A 24,496-nucleotide genomic window follows, 5' to 3' on the forward strand; every position below is an offset into this window, starting at 1 on the left:
AAGCAGTGCAAAGAATGTGAAGTGGAGAAAAGTCACAGATGTGCTAGAAATCAAATACAAGATTTTAAGAAAGCAATGGACAAATAAAAATAACTAGGAAAAAAGTAAAACTATAGGGTCAGGATTAGGAAGGGTGAAGAATGATAATGCCCTTGTTACTACAGAAGTTAAATTAGTGGCACAGATAGCACTTGTCAAACAAAAAATAATCCAATAGCATTGACTTTTATTCATTCATGTTAAGTCACCTGAAATGATATCTGTTGCATTTAAATGCTCATTAATGTAAATGGCTGAACAAATCCATTTCAATGGATATTCAATATCCCACATAGTTAAGTCACTTCAACACAGCCTCATGACAACTCCCACACCAAAACAGTACTTTATTTTGTAAATTTTGACCCATTATTACTCCCATGTTATGGTTTTTTCAGCTGTCAAGTGTACATGGTGAAGAAAAAAATTTAGTTAGATGGGGGTTGCACCTGGAAAATAAATTTCTTAAACTCCATATACATGTTTCAAAACTGCTGGGTCCCAAGTCCATCTATGAACTCCAGGGCTGCCAGTATTATGTGCAGCATACTAAAGCTACACTATCCGAATAGCTTATTAATTCTGCATAAATCAGGTCAATCAATGTGTCAACCTGTAACAGACTGTGCACTTTTAACTGAACATGGCAAAATATTCACTCTTTTGAACTTTACATCATCATTTGATGTCAAACAATGAAGCAAATCCCAACAGTATATACAAAAACAGCTTTGCATTTACAAAAGATTGTTTCCCATACTGATTAATTCAGGCAGCTAACTCATTGGTTTATGCAACTTTATTGAAGAAAAATAAATCAATTACTAGCAGAGCTATTAGTTGATCACTCATCCATTGACAACTTGCATCATTTATTCAGTGCTATATTAAACAGTGTATTGGAAGATAGATTAACTAATAGCTCCAAGCCTCCTAACAATTTAAATGAGAATTACAAAATGTTTGAGACCCTATTTTGGAATACAAAGGGTGTTTGACTTCCAATTTCCATTCTCTGTAGAACAAGAACAGGTCATTCCTTTATTGACATGCATAAAATACATCACATTTTCTGTTCTGCTGATGCTATAAATTCAATACCAATTCTCCAGCCACATCAGTTATGAGCATAAAGTATATCATGTAACCTCAAATCTCTAACAGTGGAAGGCTTAAAAAAAAAACACTGGACGCTAGAATAATGCTGCTTCCTTTGATGCGACAACTGAGCATCCATCTCCCTCCCCCTCAGATGATTTCTTCAGCATGTTAGAGCAGTGAGGAACGGGTTTAGTCTCATAACCAAGTTAGAGTGAAGACATTGGCCACATAATACACATGCTCCATTTTTAAAAAAATTCTGAATCTTGGGCAACTGTTCTCTTGTAACTACTTTACAGTTTCTAAAAGCAGTTATTGTCCAAAGCTGGAAGAACTTAAGTCTTCTCAGATGAGCATGTGAATGAATGGAGGGAGGTAAACAAAAAATAAAATTAAAAAAGATGAGGTCTGATAGGGGAGCAGCCGGATAAGAAAATCAAAAAAGGAACAGTAATTTAAAGTTTATTCCAGCTATAATGCAGGTTATTCTGACTTTAAGGTAGCATCACATGGCATACTTCTGAGTCCATTCCCGAGATATTCTGTTGTACCTGTAAATAAAGAAGATGTTATTTAAAAAGTTAAAGAATTCTTAATACTTAAAAGAAAGATTTCTATTTTACCTCCAGACTCATCATGGAGTCATCTCCCATGGTTATGATTAGAATTAAGCCAATGGGGAGAAAAAGCACTGGTACTCAAAGCAATGTGGGAATGGAAACCTTACGCTTCCAATACAATGTTCCAATACACTGAAAGTATTTTAATAAACACAAGAAGGTGGCACTGAGACTGGGGAGACTAGCAAAAATCAAAGACCTTTTCTCTCCCCTACCAGAGAGTTAAATTTTCTATTAGAAATTCTGTAATTAATATCCATTCCAACAAATTTTAACATTAAAAAAAAATTTTACAGTTCATCATGGACTTATGTCAGAGTATAACATAGATTCTAACATCTACAGAAATTTCCATCAAAGCCAAAATCAAATCTGAATCCTAGACCTTGAGAAATTACTAGAGCTTAGCTAATACCAGAAAATACCTTTGAGATTTAAGCACAAGTAGAAGATTAGACACTGGGGAGGGTGAAAAAAGCAATTTTCAAGAGGGAGGTGGGTGGGACTGGTATGTATGTGTTAATTAGAACACTTATGTGTTACTTTTAGAAAGGGCGGTGATTGGAGCTAACAAGCCCCACTTGAGACCTAAGAAATGGTAACCTCTACTAGGAGTACACTTTAGGGCATCTGTTTAAAAGATCAACAGATAATTCACACACAAGCAAGGTTATTTATTACTGAGGAACATCACTAATATTCACAAATGCTATCAATTTCTCCCTGTATTACATCCATGCCATAGGCTACTTACCAAAAATTATACTGATAACTTTAAGAAATGAATATACATCAAAGGGCACAAGAGAACTTTAGATTTGTATTTCCAGTTAATACTCTGTAAAATATTAACTAGCTTCATTTCAAACCAAGAACTAAACTTGGTTCAACCATTTTTTCTAAACTTTGGCATATAGAAGTTTCTTTCTACCATTCATGGTTACCTCATTTAAGGACACCCTCTCAAAAAGCCAGCACTTTAAAACAAAGGTTTCATTTAGCATACAAGGAGCCACAAAGTATAGCTGATATTAATGCATGCTTGTCAGTAATGAACGTTTAGATGCTTGGAGGCTTTATTAAAATAGTGTTTTCCCCTTACATTATTATTTCTTGGCCAGATTTGAATTAAATCACCACATTCCATATAGTACTGGTATAAAGGTTAAAATAACTACCAAATTTAAAATGTAAATACCATGGTAGTTTGAAAAAAATTCTACTTAAATTTTTAATTTCTTACTAGTGCTATATGTAACTGTTGTGCCATGCAAAAATACTCTCAAGCAATAATGACTACTGGGTATACTTTCACGCTGAACAGAGATCAAGCAGTTAACTGTACAGTTTCAAAAAACTGTCACGTGTTACCTTTTGTTAGTTAATACAGTGCCTTAAAACATGCAGCACTCAAGTGCTGGCAGTACCATGAATAAGCGCACCATAGAGTGCAGATCCTCTTACCCTACAACATAGCGTATTTCTCTGTCCACTCTCTTGCTAACCTATTGTACCTAATTGAACAAGTATACTTAGCATTAATTATAACATACAACAAAGTTATAATGGTGAAGTTGTACATAAAGATAATTCAAGTATTTGAGAAATTTAGACCAAATTTTTGTAACAGTACCAGTATTTGTTTCAAAAACATAATTGGGGTAAAAAAAACTTTGCTTTCTTCCCAAAAACTTAGTGACAAAGCATTTGAACATGTTAGAAAAATAGAACATTTTAGAGGGGCTCTTCACTGTCACATAAACTGAACACTATTAAAAAAAAAAAAAAATCCCATTTCAAAAACTACCTTTCTGTACATTTTAACTATTATCTTACCAGAAATAAATCATCAAGTCTTCTTGGCATTTCCACAACATAAAACAGAGTGTAAGCCTAGCTCATTAAGATAAATCACTCTTTAGAATATTTCCTTAAACCACTATACTTACTTATCTCTGTCTGTTTTATAGATCCGTGCAATCTCTGGCACTAGGGGGTCATCTGGGTTTGGATCACATAGCAGTGAACAAATGGATAAAAGAACTGCAAATAAAAACAAAAAAAAAAGAAAGAAAAAGAAAGAAAAGTCTGTTACCCAGCACTGGGAATTTGGATAAATCAAAGTATATTTAAAAACATGTATTAAAAACCTCAATCCTCAAAAGATTTTTAGTTTGTACCTTAATGTCAATGAGACAAGTCCGTATAGATTTTGCTTCATAGAAGACAAACTCCTAGTAAATAAGGAATGCTAGAAATAGAGATTTGTTGGGATCATAGTTTAGTACTGACTTACTATAAAAAAAACAAGACTGACCAACTCAGGAGTTCTGAGATGTCCAAATGAATCTATATTAGTTCATTAATATCATCTTTAAAAAGTGGCATTAGGATTTAACTGGAGTTTCTTAGTACTTTGGTGGGGGGGGATCTAGCAAAGAATATGCAGAGAACACCTGTGCAGTATTATCCTCAGCTGTTAGGCATGATGAAAAAATCCATTCTTGGGGAGCCAGCTGGCTCAGTCGGGAAAGTGTGTGACTCCTGATCTTGGGGGCTGTGGGTTCAAGCCCCATGTTGAGAGTAGCAATTACTTAAATATTTACAAAGAAAAATCCATTCTCTGCCCAACCCTCGGGTGAGTTTCACAAAAACTCCAACTGCTCTACGGTGTTTTGTCTCCTTGAATTTATAAACTAATAGTACTGGTTAAATAATGTGGAGATCTAGCTTTATTACTAAGTGAGCCTTCTCAACTCTAGTTCTTACCCTGACCTGTTCAGTGTATGAATTTGGAAGATACCAAACATCACAGAACATGTATCTAATTCATTTTGTATGTGTGTTAATGTGCCAGACACTGGAAAGTGTTATAAAATTTTAACATACAAAAGCTTCGAGGGGTTATTAAAATCTTCAAAGATAACATTACCATAAAAGATAGTACTAATGTAATATATTACAGCAAATATAATTTTAAACCCAAAAGGCAGGAGGGCACATATAAAAACTCAACCCACATTTACAGAAACACAGTGTTGAGTTTTATTCCCAACTTGGAACCTAGTACAAGATATTCTTGGTACTGTATCTGTATAGTATCTGTACTGTATCTGGTGTTAAGGGAGCTTGATTTGCAAGGCAACTGGAATGTATCCCAAGAAGGTGAAAAACATCTAAAATTACGTCACACTTGAAGTTACAGCAGCATTCACCAAAACTGATTTTTTTCTTCTGTAAAAGACTGATTTCAAATTCATCGTACAAACATGTATCTGAAACACTGTCTTAATTAACAACGTTAAAAAGCCTCATTTTTTGTACCTAAGGAATGCTACCAAAAACCAAAATTTACTGGAAGGCAAACTTCCTTCCCATTATGTAGTTTTGTGGTAGGTCATTTTCTGGTTGGGGGGGGTGACAAAAGCCACCACAGTCATTCAAAATGGAGAAAGAAGGAGGCACTCCATCTCTATCTGGGATATTCATGTGGACACTGACAACCTATTAGAGATACCCCATAATTGACCCTTATTAGAAGTAGAAGACCAGAATTAATCTAGAGACATTTCCAAGACTATAGTAATTTTAGCCTATTACTAGGTAGGACCAACCTATTAAACACAACACCTAACTAAATTATTTTAAAAGGAAAAAAAAAACTAATAAACACAAGAAAGCAAAATCAGAATCTTCCTATAATGGAAACCAAGATTTAAAAGCTCCATTAAACTTCAGATCTACCATTTTATAAAACGCAGAAGCGAGTTGAGACGTGAGTGGCCTAGGGTTGAAAAATACTACAGAAATCTATTTAAGAAACTTTATTATCTGCAAAAATAATGCCTATACCTTAATTTTGACTTTTTCCCACAAAATCTTTAATCAATACCGCTAAAAGCACAAAATAAAAACTTTTTTTCCCTTCCCCACTTCTTACCAAAACATTGGCATAATATGGAAGTAGGCCCCCAAATGAAACTCCTTTATTTTTTTCAAAGATTTTATTCATTTATCTGACAGCAAGTGAGCACAAGCACACAAGCAGGGGGAGCAGCAGAGGGAGAGAGAAGCAGGCTCTCCACCAAGCAAGAACCCCAAGGGGGGCTCGATTCCAGGACCCCGGGACCATAACCCGAGCCCAAGGCAGACACCCAACAAACTGAGCCACCTAGGCACCCCAATGAAACTCCTTTAATTAGAAAATCAGAGTAGCTCAAGACACTTTCTCTAAAAGTACTTTACCTTTAGAAATAGTTAAAGCAGGAGACCACTGTGATCTTAGAATATCGAGACAAATGCTGCCATTACTGTTAATATTTGGATGATAAATTCTTGTTGTAAATGCAACCTAAAATAAATAAATAAAAACTTTCAGGTATTTTTCCCAGTAAAAATAAGCATCCTAATCTGAAATAGAAGACTTTTAATCAAGGCTTACAATACTGTGTGTCACACACACACACTCTCTCAATAAATGGCTGAAACCTATTTATACACATAAAAGGACTAAAAAATTCCAGAAAATGGTTTGTATATTCTGATCAACATCTTTCAAGGGCTCCCTCTCTTTAATTAAAATGGAAAATGTAAACTTTGGGGCAAAAATTTTACTATCAATGATATGATAGGATATTCTGAAGGTTAACTTTGGCTCTACAACGTCATGAGTATCAAAAAGAGCACTGTGAATGGTAATCGACATTCATTAAAAAAATAAAGGAACTTCAGAACGTAAACCAAATTTATAGACCAGCTCATTTAAGGTATCAAGTTACAAAGGTATGTGTTTTAGTCTGCACTTCCACTGTAATAAAATACAAATCTGAATGATCGACAAAGTGTTTCATCTAAAGTAACTATTATACTACACCTGTAACAGGACTGCAAAGATGGCTGAAGTGCCAATGTTCTGTTCTTTTCTACTGTTATTCATATAGGTTGGCTTTACGTTAATTGCTCTCAAGAGTCAAGGACCCAATGCTTTTAATAACTGTAAACCAGTCACCTCAGTGCATTAAGCAACTCTTAAGTTTTGATAGATTTATTGTTATATATGCAAACACAAACCCCTGAAAGACAGCCCACGTGAACCCCAACAAACATAGCATAGACTGCAACAATATGGGCAAATGCACAGAGAGCTAAATACTTGAAGCCCACTATTACAAAGGTTAATATTACACACCTGTATGAGCATAATAAACGGTGGAAAAAGCTTCCACATAATGTATCAGAGTGTTGCAACATTAAGGATAAGTCAGTTCTTATCTCCATTTACAAAGTCCAAATTCAAGTCTAACTGCTCTCTCAACTAAAGGCTAAAAGTCAGCAAGCATTCTGTATTGGTGACTCAATACATATATATTTAGCCTTAATTATTCTTATTCATAATATATGTACACCCCAATTTAGCCTTACTTATGCAGAACCTTGATTTCTAAGGATATTCTACTCCTCTGAAATAATGCACAGATCTTATACACTAATGGATTTTAGCGGTAAATACTTGCCTTAGGTGGTTTGAAGGGGTAGTCTGTAGGAAAATGAATTGTCAAAAAGAATACACCACCTTGATATGGGCTGTCATTCTGTGAAAAGAAAAATTTGCTTAACTCTGATATTTAAAATATTACTGCTAAATAATCCATGTAACATTTCTATTTTCTAAGCATATCTTTAACATGAACCAAGATTACCTGTTTACGCTGCAATGAAGAGTCAAAATTATTCCACAGTTCAGTTCATATTACTGAAAACTTCACAATCAAAATTTACTACAGGACAATGAACCCTTATTTACTTAGATCCCATTTTATGTAAGTCACCAAAGAACTGAAAAAAATTTACCAGAAACCAAATGTTCTAGATCCTGATTTTTCACAAAGGAAAAGTTTACTTAGCAATAAAGTCTATATACAGTATTATATATCAAACCTGAATTTGAAAATAAGGTCTTATATTTATTTTTTCTAATGCTAGCCATATACACACATATGGGCTTTGTATCTCAACACACCACTCTGGTCACTTGGCAAACCAGAATGTTGGCTACTGCAGGTTAACCTGTAACTACCTTCAACAGGAGAAGCAAAACAAAAACAAAATAGGTTTTTTAACAAAAGTTTAATTCCCAATTGGCTCCTCAAAATTTTCATTTTTTAAAATGTTTATTTAAGTAATCTCTACACCCAACATGGCACTCAAACTCTCAATCCTGAGATCAAAAGTCACATACTCTTCCAAATGAATCAGCCAGGCACGCTTCAAAATTCTCATTTAAAACCATGAAGGTTTTTTTTTTTTTAATTTGAGAGAGAGTACGTGCGCCTCTGCACACGAGCGCGGGAGGGAGGGGCAGAGAATCTTAAGCAGACTCTGCTGAGCGTGGAGCCTGACTTGGGGCTTGATCCCAAAACCCTGAGATCACTATCTGAGCTGAAACCAAGAGCTGGACACTCAACCTACTGTGTCACCCAGATGCCCCAAAACCATGGAAGACTTTTTCCAAAAGCACACTGAATTCTCCACAGCAAATCAATACACAGGATTACTAGATTTGGAAAACAATGTGGAACATTTACTCTTCCACTTCAACAGAAAACAAATTTTCAAAGTTATAACATCACTCTTCTTCCTTTGTTGTTTTGCTTATTATAATCTGAGTAGGAAGAACTCTCTTAATAAATATTATACAATGTTAGTATAACATTTGGGAAACACTACTTGCTAGAATTTTACATTTAATTTAACCAATACCAGGAAAAAGATATCATTGTGTTCCCATTTTATGGATAAATAAAAATGGGACTTGAAGAAATAATTTAGGTATACAAGTGGTGTTAAGAACCAAGACTGAAACCCAGGTCTTATGAAGATCACAGGTCAACATGGACCAGAGAGTGATGACAAAAGACAGTGACCTCATTAAAAACTTCACGGTAAAAGATGAAAACATGAAAACTACTTCTGAATATGCAAAGAGGCCACCTGGCGAGGTCTTTGAAAATTTATAGTAATCCAGTTATTACCAACATCCATTCCTCTCCATTAGAGAGAGTATGTACACAGTGCTAATTTTAAGCCTTTTAATATGCCCATTCTGGATGTCAGAAAAGTAAAAACTTTTCCAGATCTGACACTTTAATACAGCTCATTTAATTCCCAGCCCTCCGTGAAATAGTTAAACAATAGCTGAATTAATCTAACTCAGTTCTTGGGATGCCTGGGTGGCTCAGTCTGTTAAGCATCTGCCTTCGGCTCAGATCATGATCCTGGAGTCCTGGGATAGTGCCCCATGTCAGGCTCCCTGTTCATTGGAGCGCCTGCTTCTCCCTCTGCCCCTTATCACCCTGCTCGTGCTCACTCTAACAGATAAATAAAATCTTAAAAAAAACCAAAAATCTAACTCTGTTCTACAGATCAGGTGTAGGGGACACAGAAAACCATTTATCCTGATGGGCTAACGTTTTGGTGAAGAGACATGCAATGAAATGTTGCAAATATGAAAAATGAACAGGGCATACCTGCAACTTGAAGGAAAAATGTCAATTTACTGATGAAGAACGAAGTTCAAAGAAACTAGTATAATGAAAGAGCTACAATTGGAGTCATTACTCCAAAGTCCTTTTCATATTGTCTACAAAATTTTAATTAAAAAACTAAGATTGCAAAGCAGCATATAAACAACATAGGAAAAAAAATATCAAAGCACAGAACTTGATCTGAATGTATTAAATAACATACCTTTGTTAACAGCTACTTTAACTGGGAATAGCTGTTTCAAATGGCATACTTTTACAAAATAGACTAATACGGAAAATGTTTATACAGTGTATAATGAACCATTTACGGTACTCCTGAACAGAAGTTTTTATAAAACCAAATTACCAAAGTTCTAAGTTTTCATTCCAAGTTTCATACAATCACAAGTACTGTATCTGACTGCTTCTGAGTAAAGGCAATCTAATGAAGATTTAGACAAAGCCAAATTTCATTTCACTTACTCAAAAAAAAAAAAAAAAAACCCAAAGAATTTAGGGATGAAAATATTTCAGTGCTACAATCTAACACCACAGTTCCATCAACTCGAAGAGGAAAAACTGGTAAAACGACCACAAGATCCAGAGGTAACCAAACCAAAGTATGCTATCTAAAAAACTGAAGCTCTGTGTATCAAATTTACTATAAATTGAAAGCAAACAGAAAACAACAAGAGAAAAACAACGAATACTTTTATCAGTAAACTGACTCAAGACTTAGAAATCCAGAATTTATACTGGATCTCTTTAGACACATTCTAACACCCTGGTTTTAACTCCAATCAGTGCAAGTCGCTCCTTCTCAGTGTCTGTACTCCTCCCCTAGGGCAACCATAAAGTGTTGGTATTCCCCCAGATCTATCTTCTGACCCATACTTATTTTGGTAACTCTTGAATTTTTCTCTAGTATAGTTATTAATTCCAGGACATGTATATTCAAATGCCTGTAAATATTTATCTTTGGATGTCTCATGTATCCAAAAACTCAAACCACAAACCAGGAACTCGTAACTGATCAACGTAGTTATTAAAGGTCCTTAAAATCTCTGAAACTGGCTTCTTCTCCTTTATGCTCACTCCACTACCCCCTTCGTTCACGATCTTACCATCTTTTGTTTATATTATGGCAATGGCTTACTTCTGGTATTCCTCCCTGCCTTCACTGGTTCTTCTTCTAATTTATCCCTTACCCTAACGCTGAAGTTGTCCTAAAACACAAGTTACATCTCTGCTTGAAATCTAGCACAGCTTTCAAGATAAAAGTGCAAATTCCTAAGCACACAAGGTGCTTTATGATCTCCTTCCCACCAATATAGCTGGTCTCATCTTCCACCTCTTCTCCTGAATATGCTCTCCTTACTGCACTTAAAATATTTCACATCTCCTTTTTCTCCGGTTATTTATTTCTTCCACTTGAAATATTCTTATCTGTATCTTTATCTTCTTCATCTCTAGGACCATACCTACACTGTAGGGCCCATCTCAAACTTAAATGTCCTTAAAAAGATAATACAGCTTTCCCTTTATTCAGTTCAATATGCTTGCTGCCCTTCTTTTATACCTTTCTATACAACACAATTATTACCCAACATACTTATATAACTTACTTATATTTTCCTCTTCCTCTAGACTACAAAGTTCCTTAAAAAGGTACCGAAGGGAAGAGTTTTCATGCATCATTAACCTTTGCAGGAACTGACATTAATATACTTAAAATAAGTTGACAAATAACCCCTATGGACCAATAAGACAATACCTATGAACCAATTATTTGACCAGATGGTTTCTGCAGCTGATTCTGCTCAGGCTGCCAAAGGTTACGTTATATTATCCAAAAATGGTACTTTTTTCCATGGCTGTATCAGAGATTAGATGGAAGTCAGTGTGGTTCTCTAAATAACTTCAAAATATCTTTCTGCCAGCTACATTTCCAATTAAAGGAAAATCAAGTGTATAAATATCAGATAAGGAGTTAATTTCTCCTAACTGCATCAATTGTTAATGGGAACTGCCCTTAATACAAAAAAAACAGAAACATAAAATCCACCAAAGTTTAAAAACCACATAGCCAGTTTTTATTAGTATTTGTGCTTCCAAAGTATTCTACCTTCAGAAAGCATAAGCCAGTTCAAACACTTATTAGGAAGAAGCATTTTACCTCATAAATTTAATGATCATTTCCAGACTACAGAATGCTAAAATTCAATTCTGTATTAACTCTGTATTAAAACTTAAATTAGAGGCTCCATTCCTTAGTCAGGAACGTATAGTTAACGTGGCACTGCCAATCACTTTTACTGACCTAAGAAGTACTCCAAAGCAAAAGTACTTTTGTCACCATTTATTCTTTCAGCAAATCTGCATATACATGGATTATTGTACCACCAATGGCCCTATGTTTTAGCTCAATCTGCATGTCACATATTAACAAAATTAAGCAATTATTTATCTAATCAAACTGTGATGTTTTATCACAAAAATGCAATCAAAAGCCAAAATAAGAATGAGTTATTTCATTGATGACTCTACAAGTAAGAGTGACTATTAACTATTAGCAAAGTGGCATCTACACAAGTGCTTACTTAAATATAGTTTTTGCTTTTGTTAATCAGGGAATATTCTGATAATCAAGTATTTGTTTTTAAAAGCAGAACTGTCATTAATATACATTAAAAGGCTGCTGAAAAAAATTTACAGGGAATACCCGTAATCTGAAATAGGTATAAAACAAGTGAAAAATGTTTTTTGAAGATAAAAGCAAATCAAGTGAACAACTATAAAAAGGTCAGGCTAAGCAATCTTCTTTTATTCTCTGAAAAATTACTAGTATAAACTACTCACACTTCACTTTCATTTACTCTTAAGTATATTCCTTACCTTTTGGAAAGACAGTTCAACAAACAGTGAAGTCTCAAAGTCCAGGAGAAAAACACACTGGTTGCAAAGAGCTGGTTTATTATGCACACCATCCAATTAGAAGTCTTGATTACCAACTCTTTATAGTGCTTTATTAATACGGACAACTAATTTTTATAAGGAGGTCATCTTAAAAGCATCGTCTGGATCAAAGATGAGCTTTTATTTGGCAGAAATGTTAAGGTATTTTATTGAGTACTCTGCTTTGACAATTGGTGATCTATAATGAGAAAATTCTAGAAATTACAAATGCAAGTGCCTACAGAATCGAGGTAGGCAAAATGAAGTGGACAGGAATAGTGTGAGACACAAACTCCATATAAAAAAGGGAGGTAGCTGCTACTCTATCTCAAGCCATTACTGCTGTGGAATGAAGGTCTAGTCTGGTTTTTTATGCAGATTGTCAACTTTTAAAATGTTCTGTGGACCAAACTGGGTAAAAGTCACACTAAGTTAACTATGTGCATTTAAAATAAATAAATCTCAATTTTGTTACCAAACAAAAGGAAGCATTTTTAAAGCAAAATAAAATTTACAATAGTAAAAACAGTCCTTGTAATTGGAAGTGAACAATTCTTACTTTGAATAGTTTCTTAAATTAGGATAATAAAGACATTTCAAATTAAGAACCTAAATATCCCCCCCACCATCACCAAGTTTAAGTTGATTCACAATCACCTTACCATTAGACCCTAACATTTCATAACTACTCTTAATCATCCCTGCTATGTTTTTCCATAGAATTTCTCCCACTAAGCACTTTATTTACATATCCCAGCTTATCACACTTGTTTTAATTCCCTGTCTCTCCCAGATTTTCAGTTCCCCAAAGAATGAGGGGGACCATGTCTATTGTTTTTTTTTTTTTTTTTAAAGATTTTTATTTATTCATTCGACAGAGAGACAGCCAGCAAGAGAGGGAACACAAGCAAGGGGAGTGGGAGAGGAAAAGCAGGCTCCCAGCGGAGGAGCCCGATGTGGGGCTCGATCCCACAATGCCGGGATCACTCCCTGAGCCAAAGGCAGACGCTCAACGACTAAGCCACCCAGGCGCCCCGACCATGTCTATTCTTAATGGCTGGCACATAGTGTGGAATCATATTGATTGAGATATTAAAAAAAAGATTACAATTATCAAAATAAGAACTATGGAATAAAAATTTACTAACTTTTCCATGAGCCTTTCTCCTTTTAGAATGTCAGACATCTAGCTATTGACTGTTATCTCACCAAGTACATTACTAACACTTATGTTCAGATTAAACCAAAAAAGGGGGGGGGGGTGCAGATTAAGACATACATGTAACTTAGAATAGAAATCCTCAAGTGCCTTCCAAATCAAAAAAATATTAAGTATTGTGCAAGATACAGTCTTACCCAGGTTGTTTTATTGCGCTCTAATTCTGTGAAATTCTTAGATGGTATCCATAATTCTGAATATTCAATTATCCAGCATATACAGTTTCTTATCTACCCAGGATAGAAAGGAATTTTGCTGTATTCAAAATATCACTTTCTACCTAAAAATATTCAAATTTTGTAAAAAACTAAGGTTCTACAAAGAATCAAATAAAACAATACAACAAAAACTTAGACTTTCGGCAGCAACAGGAGTAAGATCTTTGAGTAACACCATGGTAGAGCCAGTAAATTAATTGGCTCTGTATGTAAAGGGAAGCTCTGTGACAATGCTTTTATATTACTATGAAAGACAACAAGGATAAAGTGGAAAAATATTTGATAGGTCAGAGATGCTATATTCTAGGACAGACACATAGCACATATAACAATGACTAATTCATTAAACTGTTATGTCTTTAAAAAACAGTACAACCATGGCAATTCCAAAACAATACTACAATGTAATAAAATAAATGTAAGACTAAGTTAAATTCAACTAGGTCAACGCTGAATTTTTAATTAAAAGCAAAATGTTTTAATTCTTAATACTTACAGGTCCCATAATTGTGGCTTGCCAATGAAACACTACAGAAAAACAAAACAAAACTGTTGTTATCTAAAAATGCACAAGCTTTTTTGAAATTAGCCATTAAAAGCAACTTGAGAGTTACTTACTATCATCCCCAACTGGACCTGCAGAACATTGTGCTGGAGGGTCACGGGCCAAATCGCTAAGTTCCTACACCAAAACAGAAAATGATGGGTTGGTCATGTAACCATAATAAAAAAACATAAGCAAGGAAACAAAGTCAACTGTTTATTTTCACACCATTCTTTAAGGAACATACAATCACAGTTCACAATAATACATTCGAGTAAAAGAGAGAAAGCATAAGTGACCATAGTCCAGATCCAGGGACATAGTAGGCATAGATAGGAAAATTTGTTACACCAACAAAAGCTATCCAAACCAAAAAAGTTATCAGATACTTTCATGGCTTGAGAAGTTAGACAAAGCAGTTCTCAATATTCATGCTGTTTGCTAAACTTTCTGGACATCTCAGAGGCCCCCGTTTCTACTATCTTAAATCCTGTTATTTCTGAACCACACTATCCACAGACCTCATTTTCCACTTGAAAAATCTCTCATGGGGCTAGGTAGGTATCCTTTTTGGTTTGATCTTATTCCTGCAACTCAACCATGTCTTTCATACAATGTTGAGTAAAATTACAACTCTGGAAGAACCTGAAGTTTGCTCATAGTAAAACACGCAGTTTCCAAAATTCCACCTGACCTTGTATTTACAAATATGTACTTAGCTCTTCCATGGCTTGAACGTAACAAATATGGATAATGTAGTAAGAAAATACAGTTGTTTCTTTACTGTTTTTATTTAAGATGATATAACTTTACCTATATATACCTATAAATAAATTTCTATAGGGATTTATAGACCCATGAGATAAAAGTAGGCTTCAAGAAAAAGACAGGGAATACACAAGAAGATAACTAGAGCAAATATTTGCCTCTATGATATGGTCAAAATGCACTTTAGGAAACAGCCAATTGTTCAGGGAGTCATCAATATAGGTTCATCCCATTAAAAAAAAAAAAAAAACCAATGTAGAAGAAATGTCCTTGTGGTAATCATGTCACAAAATATCAGAACATTATGTTGTACATCTAAAACTAAAAACGTTACAGATCAATTGTATTTCAATAAAACTGGGGTGGGGGGTTGCTCTAATACACTCTGCTAACTTGCTTCTGAAAACTCACACCACCTCTGCTTTTAAGATTATCAGAACAGCCAGAGATCCCGGGTCAGTCTTAGGATAATGGAAGATCAGATCATTTCTGCTTGCCTTTGTAAATATACCTTCATATGTTCAGCATATTTAAAAACAGGAGAAAATTCATTCCAACCACTTTTGATCCTGATCAGTAGGAATTACAGAAACTCTTAACTGGAAGTTAAACAAATGGTTAAAAGAAACTATGGCTTTAGCTTAAAAATAAAAACAAACACCCTTACAAAATATCAAATGATTTTGAACCAATTAAGTTTTTGAAAACTATACTTTTTTGAATAAAAATAAGAAATGTACCTGCAACTTGAATTGACTATCCGTCATCAAGCAAATTACTTTTTCATAGGCCAGATTTTTTCATATGGTATTTACATCCCATAATCAGCCACTTTTGTTATAATGGGAATCTACTTTAACTTCATCTCAAGGCATAAAAATTTTAACTGTAGAGAAGAATCAAGTAGTCTAGTCTAACTGATATGAACAGAGAATTCTCCGATGTTCCAGAGCTTATATACCAAGTTCCTTTGTTTAGCCCACCAAAAAAAAGATACTAAAAGTTAACTTACACAGTCGAATTCCCTCTTCCTTCAGGAACACAAGGGTTCAAAAAAACCCAAAACCAAAAAAAACCCACCAAAAAAAAACCCAAACCCCCACAACCCTCCCCACCAAAACACAACTTACCAGTTCTAAACCATGCCCTCTTTTTCCACAAAGATTTACCCCCTAGTTTCTTACAGTGATCTATCCCAAATTATGTACTTATTAGTTTAAATGCCTGAAAAAAGGATCTAGCAGTTATTTTAAAATAAAAACCAACCTAATGATGGTTGATCTAACAAAATACCCAAGTAACCTTGAAGCAACTTCATTATAAATACAATTGCAGGAATCTGTAAAGTTGATCTAGAATACATCAACATCCATTTGAAAATTACATACATTTTAATTACGAAGAACATAAAAGAATATTTCTTATAGAAGAAACAAGTTTTTAGGCACAATATTTATGTATCATTAAGCCTTTATATGCTGGCATTATTACTGTAGAGTGAAGGTCTAACTTCAGCTTTTCCCTCCCATAATTTCAGGATCTTATTCTCAAATATTTTTTTTTAAAGATTTTATTTATTTATTTGACAGAGACAGCAAGAGAGGGAACACAAGCAAGGGGAGTGTGAGAGGGAGAAGCAGGCTTCCCACCGACCAGGGAGCCCGATGCAGGGCTTGATCCCAGGACCCTGGGACCATGACCTGAGCTGAGGGCAGACGCTTAACGGCTGAACCACCCAGGCGCTCCTCAAATAATTTCTAAATGCCTTATTTTCCAAGTTCTCCATGACCAAGACACCTCTGAAGTAATAATCAAAGATCTAAAATTAGGCCAATTACCTTACGTACTAAAATCTACTTTAAATGCAACACTGAAAAAAATGACCTAAGTTATTTTAAGGATCCTTTTAAATCATGTACCAGCACTCACCTCTAAGATAACAAGTAATTCTCATGACATTATTATGCCCATAGCATAAGCAAATGAGATTACAGAATAATATCTCAGCAAGGGAAAAATATGAGAAAGAACACTGACAAGTCATCTTAGATGCTCTTATCCCACCTTTCATGAAAATGTTTTTCCCTTACTCCAAACACATGATTGTAGTGTTTGGTTAAGGGTGGGTGACAATCACCCATTACTCAGACAGGGCTAATCACAGAATTTTGTTTCTTCAACCTGTGATTAGCTCAAAGGGTTGGAAAGTAACCTAAGCCAGGACCTGACCTAATCAAGTCCATCCATCTCTGCCTGGTTTTTCAAACTGAAGCTGAAACACTTCTTCCTTCTCTAAATCAGGAGCTGTAAGGATGTGACCTAGTGCTGTTGGCAGGCATGTGCCCTGAAATTACATGGTGAATACAAAGAAAAAGAGACCATATTGAGCAGCAGAGATAATAAGAGCTGACTTGGCATATACACATGCAATTTTAGTCCCTGAGGTTGTAGCTTGCTCTGGGTTCCTATAGCTATTTTCCTTTGATCGTTAACCACTCTGGTTTCCTTCTAATAAATCCAAGGGGGGGGAAAACCCCAAGAGTGAGGAGACCCATTCTAAGTAGAGAGCTGCTGGGACCCATATAGACTTTATCCCACTGAAGCACAATGGAATGCTCACATTTTGTTTTTTGAAAAACACATAAGAAATGAATCTAAATGAAGCAGTCTTAAAATTAAGCTAGAGGGAGCAGTTATGTCCTGTCTAGCAACTTTTAATCTAATCACAGAAACCAGAGGTTAATTTAAACCCATTTCTAAAATGAAAAGTGCAATAGCTGCTATTAAAATTTCAGCATCAAAACATTTATTCACTTACAGGGAAGACTGCATTTTTGGTATCCTGCAGGTTAGGTTTGAATGATACCAAGATAAAACATGAACGCCTTTCCCAACAGACTGAGCTAATATAAAGTAGGCACAATGCAAAAACAAAAAAATATATTTCAACAACGTAAGTGCTTAAAATAAAGGCATTCAAATGCTTTGTGAATCCTAAAAAGGTAACCACTGACCTTGCCTGGGTTTAAAAACAGTGACAACTGAGCTAGGTCTTGATGGAGATGGATAGGCATTTCAAACAGAGAAACTCACTCAAAGTTTAGGGTATGAAAGAACACAGGCTGTAAAAATTTGCTTGTAGTCCGGCATACCAGAAACACAACAGAAACAGGTAAGGAAGTTGTGCACGTGGCCAGAAAGGTTAACCACGGCTGGATCTTTCATGAGCTTTGAATATGTCCAAGACTATCCCAACGGCAATGGGAACCATGGATAATATATATTTTTTTAAAGTTTTACTTACTTGTTTGAGAGAGCAAGTGGGGGGAGGGGCACAGAGAGGGAACCCTAAATGGGGCTCAATCTCACAACCCATGAGATCATGATCTGAGCTGAAACCAAGAGTCAGATGCTCAACTGAGCCACCGAGGTGCCCTAAACCATGGATGGTTTTTAACCAGGACTAAAACAAATTTGGTTTTTACTATTTTTAAAAACATCCTGGCAAACAGTACACTAGAAGGGATTCTTTTAATTTTTTCACTTACAAGTCATATCCTGAAAGGACCCATGAAATCTGTGTACCCAGCCTGTTAAGTAAAGCTTAACATTTTTACTACATTTATTTAAAAAAAAAAATTGTTGCAGATATAATTGAAGATCCCTCACATACTCCTCAAATTCCATTCCCTTTCCAACAGGAGATAACAGATTATCCCAAATTTAGCCTCCACTATTTCTCCACATTTTTATACATGACTAGATATGTACCTTTTCACATATAGTATTGTTCTGCAGGTCTTCGAACTTCAAGAGATAAAAACTATGAATCTATACATAGACCTATATCTACATCTCTCTTGTTCAGAACATCAGCTCTTACCATTATAACAAGTAAACTGATTACTGACCTTCTATCCCCAAAATACACATATGCCTGCACAAAAATTTTAATTTGTGGGGTTATCCAGACTCATCCCCATAGTGTAGGAATCCCTAATACAATGGACAGAGAAGTAAATAACTACATTAGGAAGCTATAGTAATAATTCAGGTGAGAGAAGAACATGAGAACTAAGTCACTGAGGATGATAAAAGATCTTAAATAATGAACATTTTATCCTTACAGCAATCTTATGGAAATAAGCCTTATTTCTACTTTACATCAGAACCCCTTACAGGGGAAAAATTGCATCAAGTGTAGGACATACTGAACTTTAGTGTATCTACTAGACACTTGAAAATTAGAGGTCTAGGGATAGATGTCAAATGGCTTTTTCAAAAGGGCGTCCTTACATCAAAGATATATTTAAAAAATCTGATATGGCATTTGGCAAACTGAAGAAAAAATGTCAACTGTACCAACCCAACTCTATTCTACTCAAGGTGTATTTTATTTACTGGACTTAAGATCAATTTTCAATGAAGCGCCTATTCAAAGAATTTTCAGAAGTAGTTTCGTCTTTGGTTTTAACCTTATGAAAGGACTTTAAACCCTAAATTTTCAAAGGCTTTAGAGACAAAAACAATTTGTAAAATTATATGAAGAACGAAACTGTTAGCTCTTTGCTTCCCAGTAGAGAGGAAAAGTGGCAAGGACCAAAGAGAATGGCTCATATATAGCACCTGTAAAGTCTTAATACTGCTGACCGTCCCTTTCCCCAAGAACAGCATTTTCTAAAATAGCAAAGAGGTTGGCAGGGAGACTGGCACACACTAGAAGTTGCTAACGGTTCCACTCCAGGTGAAGGCACACGAAAATGGACCAAGGGCATACAAGGACATAAAAAAATATAACCTCACCAAAGTTAGACATCTCTTTGCCATGGTGTGTTCTTCTGGAAGGAATTTTCTTTTTGGATCATCTTCCTCTGAACTGCTTCTCCTGAAACCTTCCTGCACACCTGGCTAGCATGAGAATCCAGGCCTCTTCTGACTTAGAAATATGCTTCTCCTTTCCATTTAAAAGCCTAAACAGACTCATAGGATAAGGAGTCAAGCAGATCTCTCTAAAAGGCAAAAGGTACAGCTTAAGCCACTGAATGTTCTCATCTGGAGGTATACAATTAAACAGTAAGGAGTCTGACCATTCCTTTTCTGGGACTCCTAAGAGAAAGCCTACAGTTTATCTTGAGAAAGATCTGTGCTTTGATCATTATAGCACAGGATCTCTTTGACAGTTGACTGTTAGAAGTAAATCATAAAGGGTGCCCAGGTGGCTCAGTCTGTTGGGCATCTGCCTTCAGCTTGGGTTGTGATCCCAGGGTCCTGCGATGGAGCCCCACCTCAGGCTCCCTGCTCAGCGGGAAGTCTGCTTCTCCCTCTGCCCCTCCCTCTGCTCGTGCTTCCCCCCCCCCCCCCCCCGCCAATAAATGAATAAATAAAATCTTTAAAAAAAAAAGTAGATCATGAAAAGGCTGAGATACTGGCTTAGAAGTCTAAACATACTGCTAATTATTTGCTTCTTGCTTCTCTCACTACATCTTACTCATTTCAAAGAAGTGAAATGACTAACCATAGACAATGAAGAACAGGAAGCCAAGGTATTAAACACAAAGGTATACAGAAATGATAGGGAAGTATAAAAAATGGTCTCTGCCTTTAAAGAACTTATAAACTGGAAATATAAGAACTATTTATGAATAATGGAGCTACACAGCAGCTATGTCAGATCAGTGTACGGTAAGATTTAATGCCTCTAGGAATTACCACTTAAGCATTCTGCTAAACGTATTCTTAATGTGTTAGATTAACATAACCAAAGTCAGCATTTATGAAAACAAAGATGATTACTAAGGTAACGTCAAGTTCACCAGTTCCATCCCTGAGTATGGTAATTATCACCACCATGTTCACGATTGTTTGTTATCTCATATTCCACCATTCATCTTGCACATTATCACACAAAGGTCGTAATTGACAGTAGAAGCATAGATACAATTCCCATATTAACTTTTGGGAAAACATAGGAGTTCATGCCATTACTGAAAGGTAATTTCTTGTATTCTATCACAGAGTCCATTTCTTTAAAAACTTTTGACTTAATGATCTGTATAACTATGTGAATCAGCACTATAAAGGCAGCCCTTGCCTCTTAAAACCTATACTGAGCAACAGAAACTACCACCTTGGGGGCTGGAGGAGATGAGGCCATGAGGTGGGAGGCAAGAAGAGTGCCTTTACAAGAAATTCTGAGGTAAGAATCACCCTCAAGGAACCTTTACAACGGAGCAAAACAGAAAGGTACATATTCAGACCAATGACAGGACAAAATGCAGTACAATTATTTGCCTAATTAGGCCGATGAGAACTGCTCTAATTGTTCTTATAAAGATCAGGTTTACTATGAAGTAAAAAAATTTTCTTATTACATTTAATGTTGTGAAATTTTTATATACCATGTGTAGACACAAATGGTAAGGAAGGAAACAGCAAACATTTCAGAGATGTAACCTTACCGTAAGTTATTTCAGAAAAAGGAAGCCTGGCAAAAATATTTTGGGATCTGAACAATTTTATAGATCTATAGACTTAAGAGAGAAGGAATAGTCGCTTTAAAATCATTTTAGTTTGGAATTTATAATTTCTGAGAAATCCTGAAAGTTTCTTTTACCTTAAGGATTAACAGGCAGGTAGGTGCTACAAACCATGTCTCATTGTATCACTGACAATATATTAATTTCCAGTTTAGTTGTAATTACAGGTGAGACAGTGTGCTTGTTCATCTAGACAAGATACAAAGAATGGGTTGAACGAATAATACTACAATTTTCTTTCTTTAGATCACTACTGAAGTCACTTAAAATTATTCAAAGCTATTCTTTTCTAGGCACTATCTAAATGAGCAAAAACAGAAAGCCAAATTTAGGTTCTCAGATTTGATACATACAAGCATACGAGACATTTCATAGATAGAAAAAAACAAAATTAACAGCAGTCCAGTGGTGGAAAACATCCAATTATACATTAACTTGGAAATGATAATGCTAGGATGAATGTGAACAAGTACTCCATCCTAAAAATGAACAAGTAACCAAGTAGTGATTCACAACTGAAACCTCCAAGGCCAAATATGAAGAACCCAGCTATGAAAAGTTGAAAGTCTGAATGATACAAGATTACGTTGAAAGTATTGTTGGAGATAAACATCAGATGTTTAAGGGAAAGTATAAAACACTTAACTGAATTTTTTCCTTCCCCAAACAAGGCAGAGGGTAGTTTTGAGAATCTACCAAGGTTAACTTGTCTAGTAAGTTATTCACTAAATGCATCTGTTCTTAATTATACTGTTCAATTTTCAAATAAGATCACTGCTGTTGTAGCAAAACCAAATCAAGAACACAAAATTTTCCAGTTAAAGAATGAAAATCCTGTACCTTTGCTAATTTCAAAAGTTTGTTTTGACACTGAGAATTAAGTATAAATAGAAAAACCACCCTAAGATGACAAAATATAGTACAGGTAAAATATTTAGATAAACTATCTTTAATAATAATAACGGGTAAATCTGATACATGAATAAAGGTTACCTTTAATTTCTTTTCAATAGGTGTTTCCCATACTTGATTTCAATTCTTGAAAGGTAAATTGTACAAGGTGATAAACACCTATTCATGTGTTTATATGCTTGTTTCTTCCACTCAAAGCAGAGATTCTCATGGGTAATGACAAGGCTTCCTCATTTTTTATCTCCTGGGACTAGAATACTGTGCTGAACAGAGTAAAACCTCAGTTAAGTATTGATTAAATGATTATCCCTAGGTCTATGGATCTCAGAATTACCTAGGGAACACTTCAAAATGATGCTTGTTCCCAGAGAAAATGATTCCATGAATCTGCTAAGATCCCATATACTATATTAAGATCTCTGCTCAATATCCTGATATATAAATACAACTCATGTCAAAACCCACAAACCATAACATATTCCATAGAATGCAAAAGCCAACCTAAGACTTGAGATTTTAATCTGAAAACTTTTATGTCAGTAGTAGGAACCTAGTATCTTCTTTACTAGAAAGGGATCATTATAGTCAAGAGTCTGGAAAATCTTCAAGAATTGACTGTTATCTTAGACTAACAAGGGGTACTGAATCCTTGAGTTAAACAACATACAACCTAACAGATACCTTATAAGAAGTAGTTTGTCTCCTAGTGCAAGTAAGAGTATTCAATTTTATGTTTGTAGGAATAACGAAAACTAGAATACTGCAGATGAACAGGATGATGACAGCAATGTCAGTCACTCAATAAAATTAAACACCAAGGTCACCATGACCAGCATCCATGAGTCACACAACCGTCCCACAAATTTAGTTGGCTACAGAAGCACCATGAGGATCTTAAAGAAACACCTACAAAACCACGTATCCAGCCTACAGGCTCTTTGGGGACAAGTGTATCTTAAGATACCCCTAGCAATTGGTTGGCACATGGTAGTTCCCACAGTCCTTGAAGAGACTAATCAAAAAGATAATCTGCTTTCAAAACTTAAGGTAGTGAACAGCTTAGTTCACAAATTACCTGTGAGGGAGTAAGAGTAAAGTCAAATCACAGTTATGTAAATGTGAACTGGGAGAGGAGAGCAACAGCTTATTTCAGGTAGTAAGACCAAAATGACATTCATTCACCTGATTAAACAGAAATTGAAATCCTTGGAAATAGTACAACAGCATGGAGTTTAAGAGCTTTAACTCTTGAGGCAGACTATCTCATCTGAATCTCAGTCACTTAACTAGCTGTGTGACTAGATAAGGAATTTAACCTCTCTATGTTTCCTTATGTGTAATATTGAATGATAATGAGCATCTATCTCAAGAGAATTGTGAGGAGTAAATGAGTTGATTCTTATAAAGGGCTTAGAACAGTGCTTGGTACATAATAAATTTTAAGTCCTAGCTATTATTAGCAGTACAGTAATGCAAAAGAAAACCTTTTTGATTACCAAAAACCTAAAGGATGATATAACCGTTAAGACACATTATGGAGCAAGAGTGTCCATGTTCTAACCCCAATTCTGCCATGGTAGGACTCTGGGTGTTTGTTTTTTTTTACCTTTCTGTGCCTCAGGTTTGTAATCTCGAAATGGGGTAACAATTTAATTGTACCTACTTCCTTCAGTTGCTGTAATATTAAATGAGTTAATACAGGTGTCTCAAATAGTTCTGACACACTGCAACGACTCAAAACATTACTCTTCTAGGCTCGGCTCACATATTTTATGTAAAGTTCTTTTTAAACTTCCCAAAAATACAAGCACTGTAGTTATTTTGTTTAATAGGAGTGGTAAAACTGTCTATGGTCCTCAAACACCACTAATCAACTTGGGAGTTCCCATTTTTGATTCCTGTTGTTTAATAAATATCCCTATAAAACCATACTACAGCTTATTAAATAAATAATACAGCAGAAAACCAAGTAAGATTGTTTGATAAGGCTGCCTGGTCTAAGAAATACTCAAAATATTTTAACGCAGCTTTAGGGGAAAAAAAAAAATCCAAAGGCTTGAT

The 24,496-nt window shown here is 35.3% G+C and overlaps 1 protein-coding gene across 26 annotated transcripts in view; it reads right to left on the reverse strand.

The window, feature by feature from the left end:
• Positions 1–206: 206 nt before the first annotated feature.
• Positions 207–24,496, reverse strand: part of UBE2D3 (ubiquitin conjugating enzyme E2 D3) — a 28,517-nt gene continuing 4,227 nt past the window's right edge. For 6 of the 26 annotated variants that reach the window (XM_048211938.1, XM_048211939.1, XM_048211936.1 and 3 more), the window contains exons 3-8: positions 14,294–14,357; positions 14,172–14,203; positions 7,274–7,351; positions 6,006–6,111; positions 3,710–3,803; positions 207–1,691 (exon numbers count right to left, since the gene is read on the reverse strand). In XM_048211938.1, coding sequence (XP_048067895.1) covers positions 1,646–1,691; positions 3,710–3,803; positions 6,006–6,111; positions 7,274–7,351; positions 14,172–14,203; positions 14,294–14,357 — 420 coding nt within the window. In that variant the 3' untranslated portion in view covers positions 207–1,645. Of the gene's footprint in view, positions 3,275–3,709; positions 3,804–6,005; positions 6,112–7,273; positions 7,352–13,594; positions 13,688–14,171; positions 14,225–14,293; positions 14,358–24,496 lie in introns of all 26 variants that reach the window. The other 20 variants (XM_057309608.1, XM_057309610.1, XM_057309607.1 and 17 more) reach the window with 8 other exon arrangements.

Source organism: Ursus arctos, unplaced genomic scaffold (assembly GCF_023065955.2).
Source record: "Ursus arctos isolate Adak ecotype North America unplaced genomic scaffold, UrsArc2.0 scaffold_9, whole genome shotgun sequence".
NCBI classification, from domain to species: domain Eukaryota; kingdom Metazoa; phylum Chordata; class Mammalia; order Carnivora; family Ursidae; genus Ursus; species Ursus arctos.